Source organism: Eutrema salsugineum, unplaced genomic scaffold (genome assembly GCF_000478725.1).
Source record: "Eutrema salsugineum unplaced genomic scaffold, Eutsalg1_0 scaffold_18, whole genome shotgun sequence".
In the NCBI taxonomy this organism is placed as follows: domain Eukaryota; kingdom Viridiplantae; phylum Streptophyta; class Magnoliopsida; order Brassicales; family Brassicaceae; genus Eutrema; species Eutrema salsugineum.
The window spans coordinates 2,260,257-2,271,934 of NW_006256846.1; the positions used below are offsets into that span (position 1 = coordinate 2,260,257).

Consider the following 11,678-nt stretch of genomic DNA (forward strand, 5'->3'; position numbering starts at 1 on the left):
ACCTCAACCATTCCTTTTAGTCGAGTTTTTTTGGACTTCTGTGACTTTAACCAGTATCCAGAGTCGTACCTGAGAAATCTCAGGTTACAACCAAGAAATAAAAAAAATCAGTTCGAAAAGATACTAAAATATATAATATGTCTCTTCATACATTATACAATTATTAGAAAAACTCTTATTTATAGTCCAACTTCCTCTTCTAAATTATTTCAATCTCTCGATGTTGGACACGAACATACCATAAAATCGACTTTTTTGAAAAAAGAAAGAAATATTGACACGCTGTAGGGTTCGAACTCACGCACTTGTGGAAGGATACATGCACTCAAGAACAGAAACGCTACCTTAGTTTTTAAAATATTTGGCCCCAAAAGTTTATTTATTCTTTTTGGCCCTGAAACACATGCTTCAACAACTTGTGCTCAGGCACGACAACACCCACTGTTCTCAGTAATTCCTAAAGAAAATCAGATTCTTGGATGACAGTAAAAACACATTTAAAAGTTTTTGTTCAAATTGGTTCGTAAGATTGTCGGATTAGTGAACTTCTTTCGCAGTGATTTGTTGAGCTTTCCATGATTCTATCAAGAGATCTTTCACTGGTCTTGAAAACCTTTATTTGTCCCATGTAATTATTTTCTTGGTTCATTTTGAAATTTAACCTGGTCCCATATAGAGACAATATCCAAAACCCATACATAGATGAATGAAAAGAAGAAAATATTAAATTTTAATGAGAATAAAAAGATCATTATCCTATACCTAAACACAGAAATATATAACTCTTTGTCATTTTTAGAAAAGTTATATATATAACAAAAAAATAAAAAAATTTATTTTCAAAATAAATTATATCTAAATACAAAAAACATAAATTATAACTAAAAAATTTAATTTTAAGAAATTGTGCGAGTGCACAGATTAGAATCTAGTTGTAAGTAAAAGGAGAATAATGATAAAATTAAACAAAACCAATTCTTGTTTTTTTCTATATAAATGTGGAAGTTAGGGTTTTGGAGAAAAATATAGAAATTAGAGTATTACAAATCATGTCTTCAATTTAAGATTAAAAAGATGAAAATATATCAAAGTTTCTATTAGAATTCCCAATCAAAACACAACATAGAGAAAATCATAGATGTTGCTTACGAGACCAGAGGAGAATCATACAAAAATTATGAGATATGTTTTATTGGTGAATTAAATATATATATATATATATATTAAGAAAATCGTATTATGAATTTGTAATATTTTTAAGTTTTAATGTTTTTCAAGTTGTTTGATAACTTATTAACATTATAAATGAAGTTGTAAAACTTAGTGCATAATCATGATGAGCTGAAATACCCATTTTTATTTTTACAATAAGTATTTTATTAAAGGATTAAGTTAACTCAATAAATAAATTAAATTTTGAAGCATGAGAATGTGCTGGAGTTCACTTTAATCTAATAAATTTAATTTTTACGAATCAAATAAAAACCAAAAGCACTTTTAAAATTCATCATTTGGTCAAATATTTTTTTGACCGAAGTTATTGCCATGCCCACTAGACTAAAAATCATCAACTCTAAAATAATATTCACCAAAATTATTTTTATCAAACAATCTTTTCTAAAGATATGACGCTTATTTGGAAAAACAGGATCAACGTCCCTATCAAGTCTATATCACGAGCAATGCTTTGAGCTATACTCAAACTAGAATTAAACTCTATGTGTCTATACTTCTCAAAAAACAGAATTACACCTTCAAAATTGTTTAAATCATTATCAAAGCACATCGATTTAAATTGTAAGTTTTTACTCACCGTGTTAGTAGCAATCAAATTTTTATATCATAACCATGTCAAGTAAAAATTCAAAATTATCAAATGCATGACTAAACTTTCAGCAATATTTTGGTCATAGCATCATAACATGATTCATAGAGTTCCAATAAACCTGACCTTATTGTGGAGCTTGAAACCTGATAGCTTTCGCACTTGCTATTTCACTCTCCCAAAGAGTATTAGATAAAGATTTTACTGTAAGAAAAGGACTATCCAATCAAATTCAGCAATAATTTCTATAGAACCTAAGAAATTACCAATGTTAAGTTAGCAAAAAAAAAGTAATTACCAATGTTATCTTGTTAGAGCTTTATGATAAAAGGAATGGAATGATATGTCGGAGTCTGTCATCGAGGGCTGGTATGTGCCTTCGTATCGTCTTCTCATAAAGGGAGGACTATTCATTGAACGTAAACTTATTTTATGGACAAGATTGAAACAAGTTATAATAGGTAACATTTAAGACGACTGAATCTCTCTGGAAAACACTTGGTTATGCTGCTTTGAACTTTCTATCAAAGAGACATAAGTATGATCAGATCTAGTTTATAGTACGAGGAAGCATTTGCGACGACTGAATCTATATATATATATATATATATATATATATATGGAAACACTTGGTTTAATAATTCTTTTTTTTTCAAAGCTATTTAGACCTGATATAGTAGTGATCAGTATTGAAAAATAGGTTACTTTGGCAATCTACCAAATTTAAGTTTTAGAAAGATTAATACCTATAAATAGCTTACATTGCAAAATAAAATAGTGAACCACTTGTTTTCAGTTTCTTCTATGAAGAGTATGGCTTGTACATCGCTTCTCTGGTACACACAAAACAAGCTAATCACATGTCCGCAGTTCCTTCGATATACCCAAACAAAACAAAAAAGTCAGAGAAGATAAAAAATAAACAATCAGGGTCGAATTCAGTCTTCTCTAGCTAGATCACCACAGGGGCTAGAGGTTGATAAATCTGTTGTTCTAATCCTTTTCGAGGGTTTAGCTGGGAGCTTTCTCACATAGTTTTCCTGAAGCGGTATCGGCATTTGGAATGAGAATTGTGAAATGTTGACGCCTTCTATTTTGTACTGCGGGTACTCGTCCAAGTACCTGCAAAAGCAATGATAGTTAGAAGGGTGTAAGGAAGCTGTATAAATGTTAATGAAAACAAATTGGAAACCAAATGAACTATTATTCTACCTTTGTTGTTGATATCAAATGCATTAGGGAAGTAATATGATATTTACGTTAGTAAACAAAACGTATGGATGCGTTTAATGAATTTCTCATCACTGCCTAGCTCTTAGATACACCACAAGATACCACACCGGGACCAATAAAGAGACATAATTCCTAAATATTATTCTAAATCAGAATATAGAAAGAGTACATATTGATCAATTTGTTGTTGTGAAAACTAAAATGCTGTTAGACAGAAGGAGAAAAGTAGAAATGGAGTGATAGAAAAACAAACTTTTGAACTTCCACATATGACCGAAGCTGATATCCTGACGGAGTAGCATAATAGCTGAAAGACCATGAACGAAACAATTTTAAGGAAAGCTTGGTAATATATCCTAAGAGGAAAGAGTGATTTAGTTAGAGAGGAGTGAACGTACACATCAGCAAATCTGGTAGATCCTTCATTTCTAAACCGCACTGAACGTTTCCAGCCAGCTGGTGGGCAAGGAATGCCTGGCCTATCCAGAGCCCACACAGAGGTTCTATACTGAGATACATTCTCAGGAACGTCACAAGACATACCGGGCTTCCATTCACTTGCTGTTTCGCAGTAAAACAGGTTTTCTTCAAGCTTTTCTCTTATCACTTCATATTTTTCCTCCGAAGGAATGACCCTCCACTTGAGACAAGTGTTGCATTGGACTGTAAAAGCCTCAATGCTAAGACTTGGTTTTCTGGTTTTAGGAGGTTCAGATTGAACAGTATCATTTCCCATGAACGAGGATCCTGATTCCCATGAAGGTTGAACAGCGTGAAAATCAGAAACATTTCCGCTCCACTGCGACATACTTGAAATAAATTACCTGTAATAATTGAGAATCGTTAGGGCTTATCTAGAATCAGAAGTGTTTAACATCTTTTCCCCATTCAACCAAAAATTTAATGATGAATAAAGAACACAAATGTAAAATGAATTAACAATTACGTGTGAATATAATAGGAGAACATAAAGGAATAAGATAAAATATAATTGGTTTTCTTTGTGTCTGTGAATTAACAATTGAAAACTCCAGATAGGGCTTCTATATCTAGAATCAGAAGGGTTTAACATCTTTTCCCCATTCAACCAAAAATTTAACGACGAATAAAGAACACAAATGTAAAATGAAACAATAATTACGTGTGAATATCATAGGCGAACATGAAGGAATAAGATAAACCAAATAGGTTTTCTTTGTGTCTGTGAATTAACAATTGAAAACTCCAGATAGGGCTTATATATCTAGAATCAGAAGTGTTTAACATCTTTTTCCCATTCAACCAAAAATTTAATGATGAATAAAGAATACAAATGTAAAATGAAATAATAATTACGTATGAATATCATAGGAGAACATAAATGAATAAGATAAAATCAATTAGGTTTTCTCTGTGTCTATGAATCAACAATTGAAAACTCCAGATATAATGCAACAATAATCAGCATAAACTGTAACCAGCAGTAAATGGGAAAGAACATGTAAGGAGTAAAACTCCTATTATTGAAAGCAACCGAAATGGGAAAAAAAAAACTGTAACCAGCAGAAACCCTCACGTAGTTAAAATCATTCAAAATCACAATCAGCCTCAAAAAATTGAGTGAGACACAGAAGTAATTAACAATAAGCAGCACGAGTAAACGTACGGTGGGAGAGAATATCCAAAACCCATATCAACGAACAAGAGTTAAATTTCAATGAGAAGAAGAAGATCATTACACGGTAAGATTTCCTGATTGTTACGAAGAAGAAGGATCAGCGATGGCACTAATCCGACAATCTCACTAACCAATTCGAACTAAGAAGAGATATTCGATCCAAAAGAACAAATAAACCTAAGCATGGACCGAGAGATGAGAGAGAGGGAGAGAGAGAGAGAGAAGATAAGGTAGTTTTTTTTATTTCTTTTGCATAAATATGTTGCAACTAAATAGTTTTTTTTTTTTAATTTGGAAAAAAATCAAAAAGAATTTGATTTTTTTTTCTACTTATATTCAAAATATATCATTGCTTTTAATTACCTGTGCATATTATTAAAGAAATTGTATATACCAGTGGATATTTTTTAAAATGTATTATTACAAAAATATAAGTGCATTTTAGTGGTATAAATAATCAAACGAATTCTTTTAATATTTTCTGTATCAATTCAGAAATTAGGGTTCTAGAGTATGTAAAAATTAGGGTACTACAAATTTTGTCGACCGTTTACCATAAATTAGGGCACTACAAATATAAAAAATATTTGGTTAAATTTTGTTGAAAATAAATTACGTAAATATTAATGAAATATGTTATATTGTGAGATAATGTGGGAGCTAAAACTCGCACAATCAAACAACCAAAAACTTGTTAAGAATAAATTTTAGGGATCCGAAATTTCTAGGGTTTATCGCAAGAACAGTAAAATCAAAATAAGGTTTTTTTGCTGGAAAAGTGTTGAAGTCTTATTGCTCTCGAGTTGTGAAAAGTTACATAATGAATCGCATAAATCGTCTATTTATACTAATTACCTAAACCGCCTAGGCCGAGAATCTCGGAAGAGATTTTCGGAATCTTTCCTTATCGCTTCGTGCGGCCACCGTCATAATGCTTTTGCCTAGGGTTTTAGTGGGTTCGCGTTCTTAACGACTTCGGCTCGGCCCATCTTCACTTGTGCACAGCTCGGCCCATCTTCTCTCGTGCACGGCACAGTCCATCTGAGCGTCCTTCATGCGGCTCGGCCCACTTATCTCCTCCTCGAAGTTCAACCCATTTACGACGTTGGGCTCGGCTCAGCCCACTTCTCTTATGTGGGGGCTCGGCCCGTATCCGATGAATTACTGATTCCTCTCACCAAACCGGCTCTCCCCGGTGTTTAATTATTCTCGAGATGGTTTAAACCGGTTGGGGTGAAACCGACCCCAACAGTTAGCCCCCCAGCTCGTCAGTTTCAGAGACGAGAGTGATGAGATTTATCACTCCTGGACGTGGAATTAACCATCGAGTTAAACCTATCTTGGAATAATTCCAGGCAAGACGTGTCAGGAACAAGATTGCCCGACCAGTAAAATGACAAGGTGACATTGTTAAAAGATAATGCCGAGCCATTATAAAGACGAGGTGACTGATATGGGAGACAATGCTGAGCCGTTTTTGCAAAAGTTATGCCGAGCTGAATAAACGACGAGGCGTTATGTGAGAATCGTGCCGAGCCGAATAAACGGCGAGGCGTTACGCGAGAATCGTGCCGAGCCGAATAAACGGCGAGGTGTTATGTGAGAGTCGTGCCGAGCCAAATAAACGACGAGGCGTTCATGACGATTATCTTGGTACTGATACGTTTGTCGAGGAGGTTCTTGTGGAGAGACGTTTTGCGCTCAGCAACATCGAATCGTGCTTAATGATCCGTATGAACAAAGCCGAGACGTGCACAAGATTAACGACAAGGTGTTTCCTTATGACCAATGCCGAGCCGTGCTTTGAAATAACGACGAGGCGTTTTGCCGCGGATAATGCCGAGCCGTGCTTAGTGAGGGAGTGTCCATTCTTTGACAACGCCGAGCCGTGTCGCCTTTTGACGACGAGGTGCCTCTTCTACCTAATAAAGCACGTTGGATTGCCGAGCTGTTCGCGATGCCGAGGCATTTTGCGTCTTGACGTTCGGTGCGGCTCGAGATTCTCATGAGGGGCTCGGTAATCTCGAAGAACATCCGAAGGGCGTTAAATTGACGCGCCTCTGACGTGATTTGTTCTCTGCGCGGATCTCACGCATCTGTCCCATAGCTTTCCTTATTCCCGAGGTCTCCGCGGACCCCACGCGCCTCAGAATGGCTATATAAGGGGTCTTCTGCACTCATTTCTTCATTACTTCAGTTCTTCAATTTTTTTGCAAAGGTAGCTCTCCCTTCACTCTTCTTTCTCTCTCTAAATTATTATTTTTCCGGTTAGGGTTCCTGCCTTCTCCGCTGTCTCTCCTTTGCGCCGTTGGTGCTGTGTGGCGGTTGTTTCTATTACGCCGACCTACCCGGCGGATTTCTTCGATAAGTGAGCCGAGTCGTATATTTATAACTCGCTTACCACCATGCCGAGCCGATCCGAGGAAACCCTAGATTCCCTCTTCCATTACGAGTCGCAGACTTGGACTAGCCGAGGCCATAAAGGCGTTGATTCGAGCCGAGGCGAGGAAGACTCCTACGCGGGCGTGTCATCGTCCTGAGGCGATAGTCACAGAGAAGCTGAGCCGTGCTGATCGCGGAGCTAGCAAATCCGAAGTCGAAGCTACTCTCGGTCGCGATGGTTTCTATCATTAGGCAAAATCCCCAGCAGACCAGGGACATGAGATTGCCGAGGCGAGAAAATGCGACCGATCGGTAGATACCAAAGCGACATCTTATGGGAATCCTAGCGAAGAATCAGTAGGTGATGCCGAGAGGGATTTTCCTGCGAGGTCGCATCATGAGGAGACCGAGGAGAATAGAGCCAAAGTTTCAACGAGATCATCCCGCATTCTGGTTCCTGTTTTTGATGAGGCTGCCAGATTTGCCGAAATCAAAGCTGAGGAAGAGACTTTTTCGTTTGATCCATTGGAAGCGAAGCGCGAGATCGAGCGTTTAATGGCGAGTCGAGCCGCTTCTTTCTCCAGGCGAACGAAGTCGCGAAAGAAAAGGCAATGACCGGATCCTCCCAGCTCGTCGTTGTCTTCTCCCGAATCGTTGGATGCTCTTAGGGTTTGTTTTGGTATCTCTGAGGAAGGGGAGTTTGTCGTACCGACGCCCAGCGGTCGTGATCATCTCCCACCCCCGATCATTTCACTTTGTACGAGGCGTTCTTCGACCTATGCTTCCTATGGTTTCCCATTCCCGAGGTGATTCTTGAGTATCTTTGGAAACACATGATTTCCATTGGTCAAATCATGCCGAGGAGTTTGCAGCATATGATCGGGATCTTGGTGCGAAGTTTTGAGTGTCATGTAGACGTCGAGCTCGATCATTTGCTGAATTTACTGGAGATTCGCAAGGCCCACGACGGAAAAAAGTTTTATATTTCTGCTAAGGCAAATCGTAAGATAATCGGCGGCTTTCCTAGTAAAGATAGTTTCAGGGACAAGCGCTTCTTATTTGTCCGGATTAACGGGGCGTCGGTTGGCGACGGCTTCATCGCAAGACCAAAACAGATTGGGGACCGATTGCCGATTGGTATCCGATCGATGCCTTGCCTCGGCTCGGAAAATGTTTTAGGTTTTCATTCTTAACCTTTGCTTTATTGTTTTGTTTTGCAGTTCGCGACTTTCTTCCCCGGTGCCCTGACGATCTGTTTGAAGTTTGGGACGGGCTAGCTGCCAATCGAACTCATTGGAAACGCCATTTCTCGCTGGAAAGAGTCGAACGAGCCCGGTCTATTGCTGCGGGTGTTTCAGTTAGCTCCGAACTATCCAACTCGTCGGGCGATACTCGTGACAAGATGGTGATGGAGACTTTCCGGGAGAGGAAGAAGAGAGAAGCTGAGGAAGCGGCAAGACGAGCCGAAGAGGCTGCCAAGAGAGGCGAGAACGAGCCGATGGATGTGCAGCAGGCTGAGAACAAGGCTCTCGTGGTCGGCTCGGGGGACAAAGGTGACCAGAGCACTGGTCGTGAGGAAGGCCTCCGAGGCGACCTCTAATATTCCCGACGAGCATAGGTCCTCTGCTGGTGCGACCAAGTCGGCCATTCTCGCTCCCCCGCATTCGCCGAAGCCCCCGACTTCCAAACTTGAGAAGCACGAGGCGGCGAATCGCAAGCGCTCTGCTGCGGAGAAGGGAAAAGGCGTTGTTTCCGACAAAGGCGAGCCGCTTAAGAAGAGGCAGAAAGCGGCTGTCAGCGAGCCAAGCTCGAAAAAGCTTGTCGTGGACGATGCTACTGCTTCGGCCCAATTGTTCTTTAGGATCAATAACGACAAAGTTGCTTTGCCGCGCCCCGAAAAGCTTAAGCGCCCCAAGTCTTACGCCCCCATGGCACAACATGGTACCAAGGTTGGTTCCCTCTCGTTTTAACCTTTCTTAGTCGATTCATCTGATTCTAATTCTTTCTCCCTTTTTCTTCACCTTCAGTTTATCGCCGCGGAGAACGAGCTGTTAACGGGCTACGAATCCGACGCGCTCAAAGGCGAGCGTCGTTTGGTCGAGACGAAGCAGGAGGCCGCGCAGTCGAAGGCTGAGTTGGACAAAGCGCTAGCTCGAATCACCGCGCTAGAGGAGGAGAAAGGGGCTATCAGAGCCAAACTCAAGAAAAAGACGACTCGATTCGAGGAATCTCGTTATCGGAAAACAACGAGATTGCTTCCCTGAAGAGGCAAATCGCAGCAAAGGATGCATTGCTCAAATCCCGAGTCAAGATCGCCCAGAAAGAAGCCAGTCGCGCTGCCGCGGCTAAGTTTCAAGAAGGGCTTGCTGGGATCGAAGGGAAAATGGGTGATCTGGAGAAAGCCAAGAGGGATGAGAACGACGTTGGTCAAATTCAGAGTAACCTCATGCTAATTGGCGATCTCCGAAAGCCAGATGCCAGTCTCGATGCAGAAGAAGAGAAGCTGAAAAATTGGGAGGCCGAGCTGTTGGGAGCCGAGGAGACGTTTGAGCATGCTGCTATGGACTTGCGGGAGAAGCTGGTAGTTTCTCCGGTATCTCCAAATTCCATCGATTCTCGCTTGAGGACCGAACCGCTAGAAGTTACTGCAGCTTCGGTTGGAGTTACGAATCCGAACGGTTCGAACATTGACACTCTGAGGGCTACAGATCTTGCGGCCGAGGGCATTCCTGAGTTGCGTGGAGGAGATCAGTAGTATTTTCTATTTTCTTATCGAGCTGTACTGTGTCGTGCCTGGATGGCTTTATCCATATCGTTTTGACTTGTTTGTTTGTTTTTTTTTGTAAACATCGTGCCTGGATGGCTTTATCGTATCGCTTGACTATTGATCTTAATGTTGGATTTATTCGGTAGCACTCTTATCTATCTTTTTGAGAGAAAATTCTTGTTGGACCGAGCTGTCACTAATTGGTTTGTCGAGCCGAGCCAAGAGTGATTTTGTTTTCTTTCCTGGCCGAGCTGTTACGAAAGACCGATAGAACACCAGATTAAGGAATAGGCTATCTTGGTTTTTCTAGATATCGAATAGGTTTCGTTTAAGTTAAAGAAAAATCCTGGGCTGGCATATACGTCTTTTGCTAAGATAATCCTTGCAAGGGAGATTAAAGTTTTCTTATGTCTCTGAATGTTAGTGCCTAGGTGTTGAGTTGGAAAGGAGATAGTGTATAATGAGGTATTTTAACTCGGATCTAGTTTTGACCTTCTGAGGCGCTAAGTTTGAATTAATCGTTGCCGAGGTTCATGTCTAAGTAGATGGTATTTGAATTTGATCGTTGATCGGCGTTCTCGAGAGGGTGAATGTGTTTGCCGGGTTTTAAGAGTTGGGCTCGTGGATAAGTGAAAAGTCTAGGCGAAGTGAAAAGCGAGTGGATAAGTGATTGAAAACGAGTTTTCTCAAAAATTTCTAAAGTGACAGTAAGTGAATGAAAAACCTTACCGAAGTGAAAACTAGTGAAAGAAAAGCTAGAACAAGTGAATGAAAAACTAGCCGAAGCGAAGATAATCTTTGAGACAGTAGACTTGACGAGCTAAAAATCTTAAAAATGATGAAAGTATAAGTGTATACGTACCCACTCCCCCCCCCCTTTTTAGGAGGGGGGGGGGACAGCTGAACCCGTCCGAGGACGGGCTACCTACGTACCCTTTGCAGGGATCAAGCCGTCCCGTAGTTCATGTTGATCGTGCTGTAATCTTAGTGATAATACTTCTTCAGGTGCATTGCGTTACACGATCTTGGAATTGCTTCGTCAGCTACCGTCGCAAGTTTTGTAGACTCTTGGGCAAACTACTTTCGTAATCTTGTAGGGACCTTCCCAATTTGCTCCAAGCTTTCCTGCATTCCTTTCGGCAGTGTTTTGGAAAACTTTTCGAAGGACGAGCTCTCCTTCTTTAAATCTTCGGCTTCGGACATTTTTGTTGTAGTATCTTGCCGTTACTTGTTGGTAGTTAGGGGGGGGATTACGCACTCTGTTCCATAGACGAGAGCGAATGGAGTTTCTCCAGTGGCTCGGCGCGGAGTCGTCCGATGCGACCAAAGAACTCCTTTCGAGTTCGTCTGCCAGTCGTCCTTTCTTGGTGTCGAGCCTCTTTTTCAGGCCGTCTAGGATCGTTTTATTATCTGCTTTGGCTTGTCCATTCCCCTGGGGATATCTTGGCGTGGATTTGCTAAGAAGGATTTTCCATTTCTCGCAGAAAGTTTCGAAGCGAGTTGAGATGAACTGGGATCCGTTGTCGGTGACTATCTCGTAGGGGACTCCGTGTCGGCAGATGATATTTTTCCAGACAAAGTGTTTGACTTGGGCGTCCTTTATGCTTGCGTAGGAATCTGCCTCGATCCATTTAGAAAAATAATTTGTAAGGACGAGCAGAAAACGCTTCTGCTTTGATCGATGTAAAGGCCCGACTATATCCATTGACCATCTAATGAATGAATAAGGTGACGAAATTGACGACAGCAGCTCGGTAGGTTGATGGATTGTAGGCACGTGCCGTTAACACTTCTCGCACTTCGCCGTAAACTTC

The 11,678-nt window shown here is 40.4% G+C and overlaps 2 protein-coding genes across 3 annotated transcripts; one reads left to right on the forward strand and one right to left on the reverse strand.

Moving 5' to 3' along the window:
• Positions 1 to 1,869: 1,869 nt before the first annotated feature.
• On the reverse strand, positions 1,870 to 4,940 carry LOC18020398 (methyl-CpG-binding domain-containing protein 2). Of its 2 annotated transcripts, XR_002900007.1 has the most exons (6): positions 4,777 to 4,940; positions 3,457 to 3,882; positions 3,312 to 3,365; positions 2,587 to 2,947; positions 2,124 to 2,231; positions 1,870 to 2,029 (listed from the first exon to the last, which is right to left on the reverse strand). XR_002900007.1 is itself a non-coding variant. In XM_006403014.2 (4 exons), the coding sequence occupies exons 2-4, from the start codon at positions 3,864 to 3,866 to the stop codon at positions 2,764 to 2,766; spliced, it is 648 nt and encodes a 215-aa protein (XP_006403077.1). In that variant the 5' UTR covers positions 3,867 to 3,882; positions 4,777 to 4,940; the 3' UTR covers positions 2,559 to 2,763. The 2 variants fall into 2 exon arrangements, 1 of the variants encoding a protein (XP_006403077.1); XM_006403014.2 differs by lacking the exons at positions 1,870 to 2,029; positions 2,124 to 2,231 and having other exon boundaries at positions 2,559 to 2,947.
• Positions 4,941 to 7,951: 3,011 nt separating this feature from the next.
• Positions 7,952 to 9,852, forward strand: LOC112087253 (uncharacterized protein At3g60930, chloroplastic-like). Its single transcript, XM_024157283.1, has 5 exons — positions 7,952 to 8,234; positions 8,318 to 8,601; positions 8,651 to 9,046; positions 9,125 to 9,280; positions 9,364 to 9,852. Exons 1-5 carry the CDS (start codon positions 7,952 to 7,954, stop codon positions 9,850 to 9,852), a joined length of 1,608 nt encoding a protein of 535 aa, XP_024013051.1.
• The last annotated feature ends 1,826 nt before the right edge of the window (positions 9,853 to 11,678 follow it).

Bases quoted from the DNA above. Each gene is read 5' to 3' on its own strand.
- LOC18020398 (XM_006403014.2), bottom strand. From the start codon at position 3,866: ATGTCGCAGTGGAGCGGAAATGTTTCTGATTTTCACGCTGTTCAACCT. The intron at 3,366-3,456 runs GTACGTTCACTC...ATGGTCTTTCAG, and splicing joins TCTACCAGATTTGCTGATGT to CTATTATGCTACTCCGTCAG. The intron at 2,948-3,311 runs GTTTGTTTTTCT...TTGCTTTTGCAG, and splicing joins TCATATGTGGAAGTTCAAAA to GTACTTGGACGAGTACCCGC.
- LOC112087253 (XM_024157283.1), top strand. From the start codon at position 7,952: ATGCCGAGGAGTTTGCAGCATATGATCGGGATCTTGGTGCGAAGTTTT. The intron at 8,602-8,650 runs GTGCAGCAGGCT...CGGGGGACAAAG, and splicing joins GCGAGAACGAGCCGATGGAT to GTGACCAGAGCACTGGTCGT. The intron at 9,047-9,124 runs GTTGGTTCCCTC...CTTCACCTTCAG, and splicing joins TGGCACAACATGGTACCAAG to TTTATCGCCGCGGAGAACGA.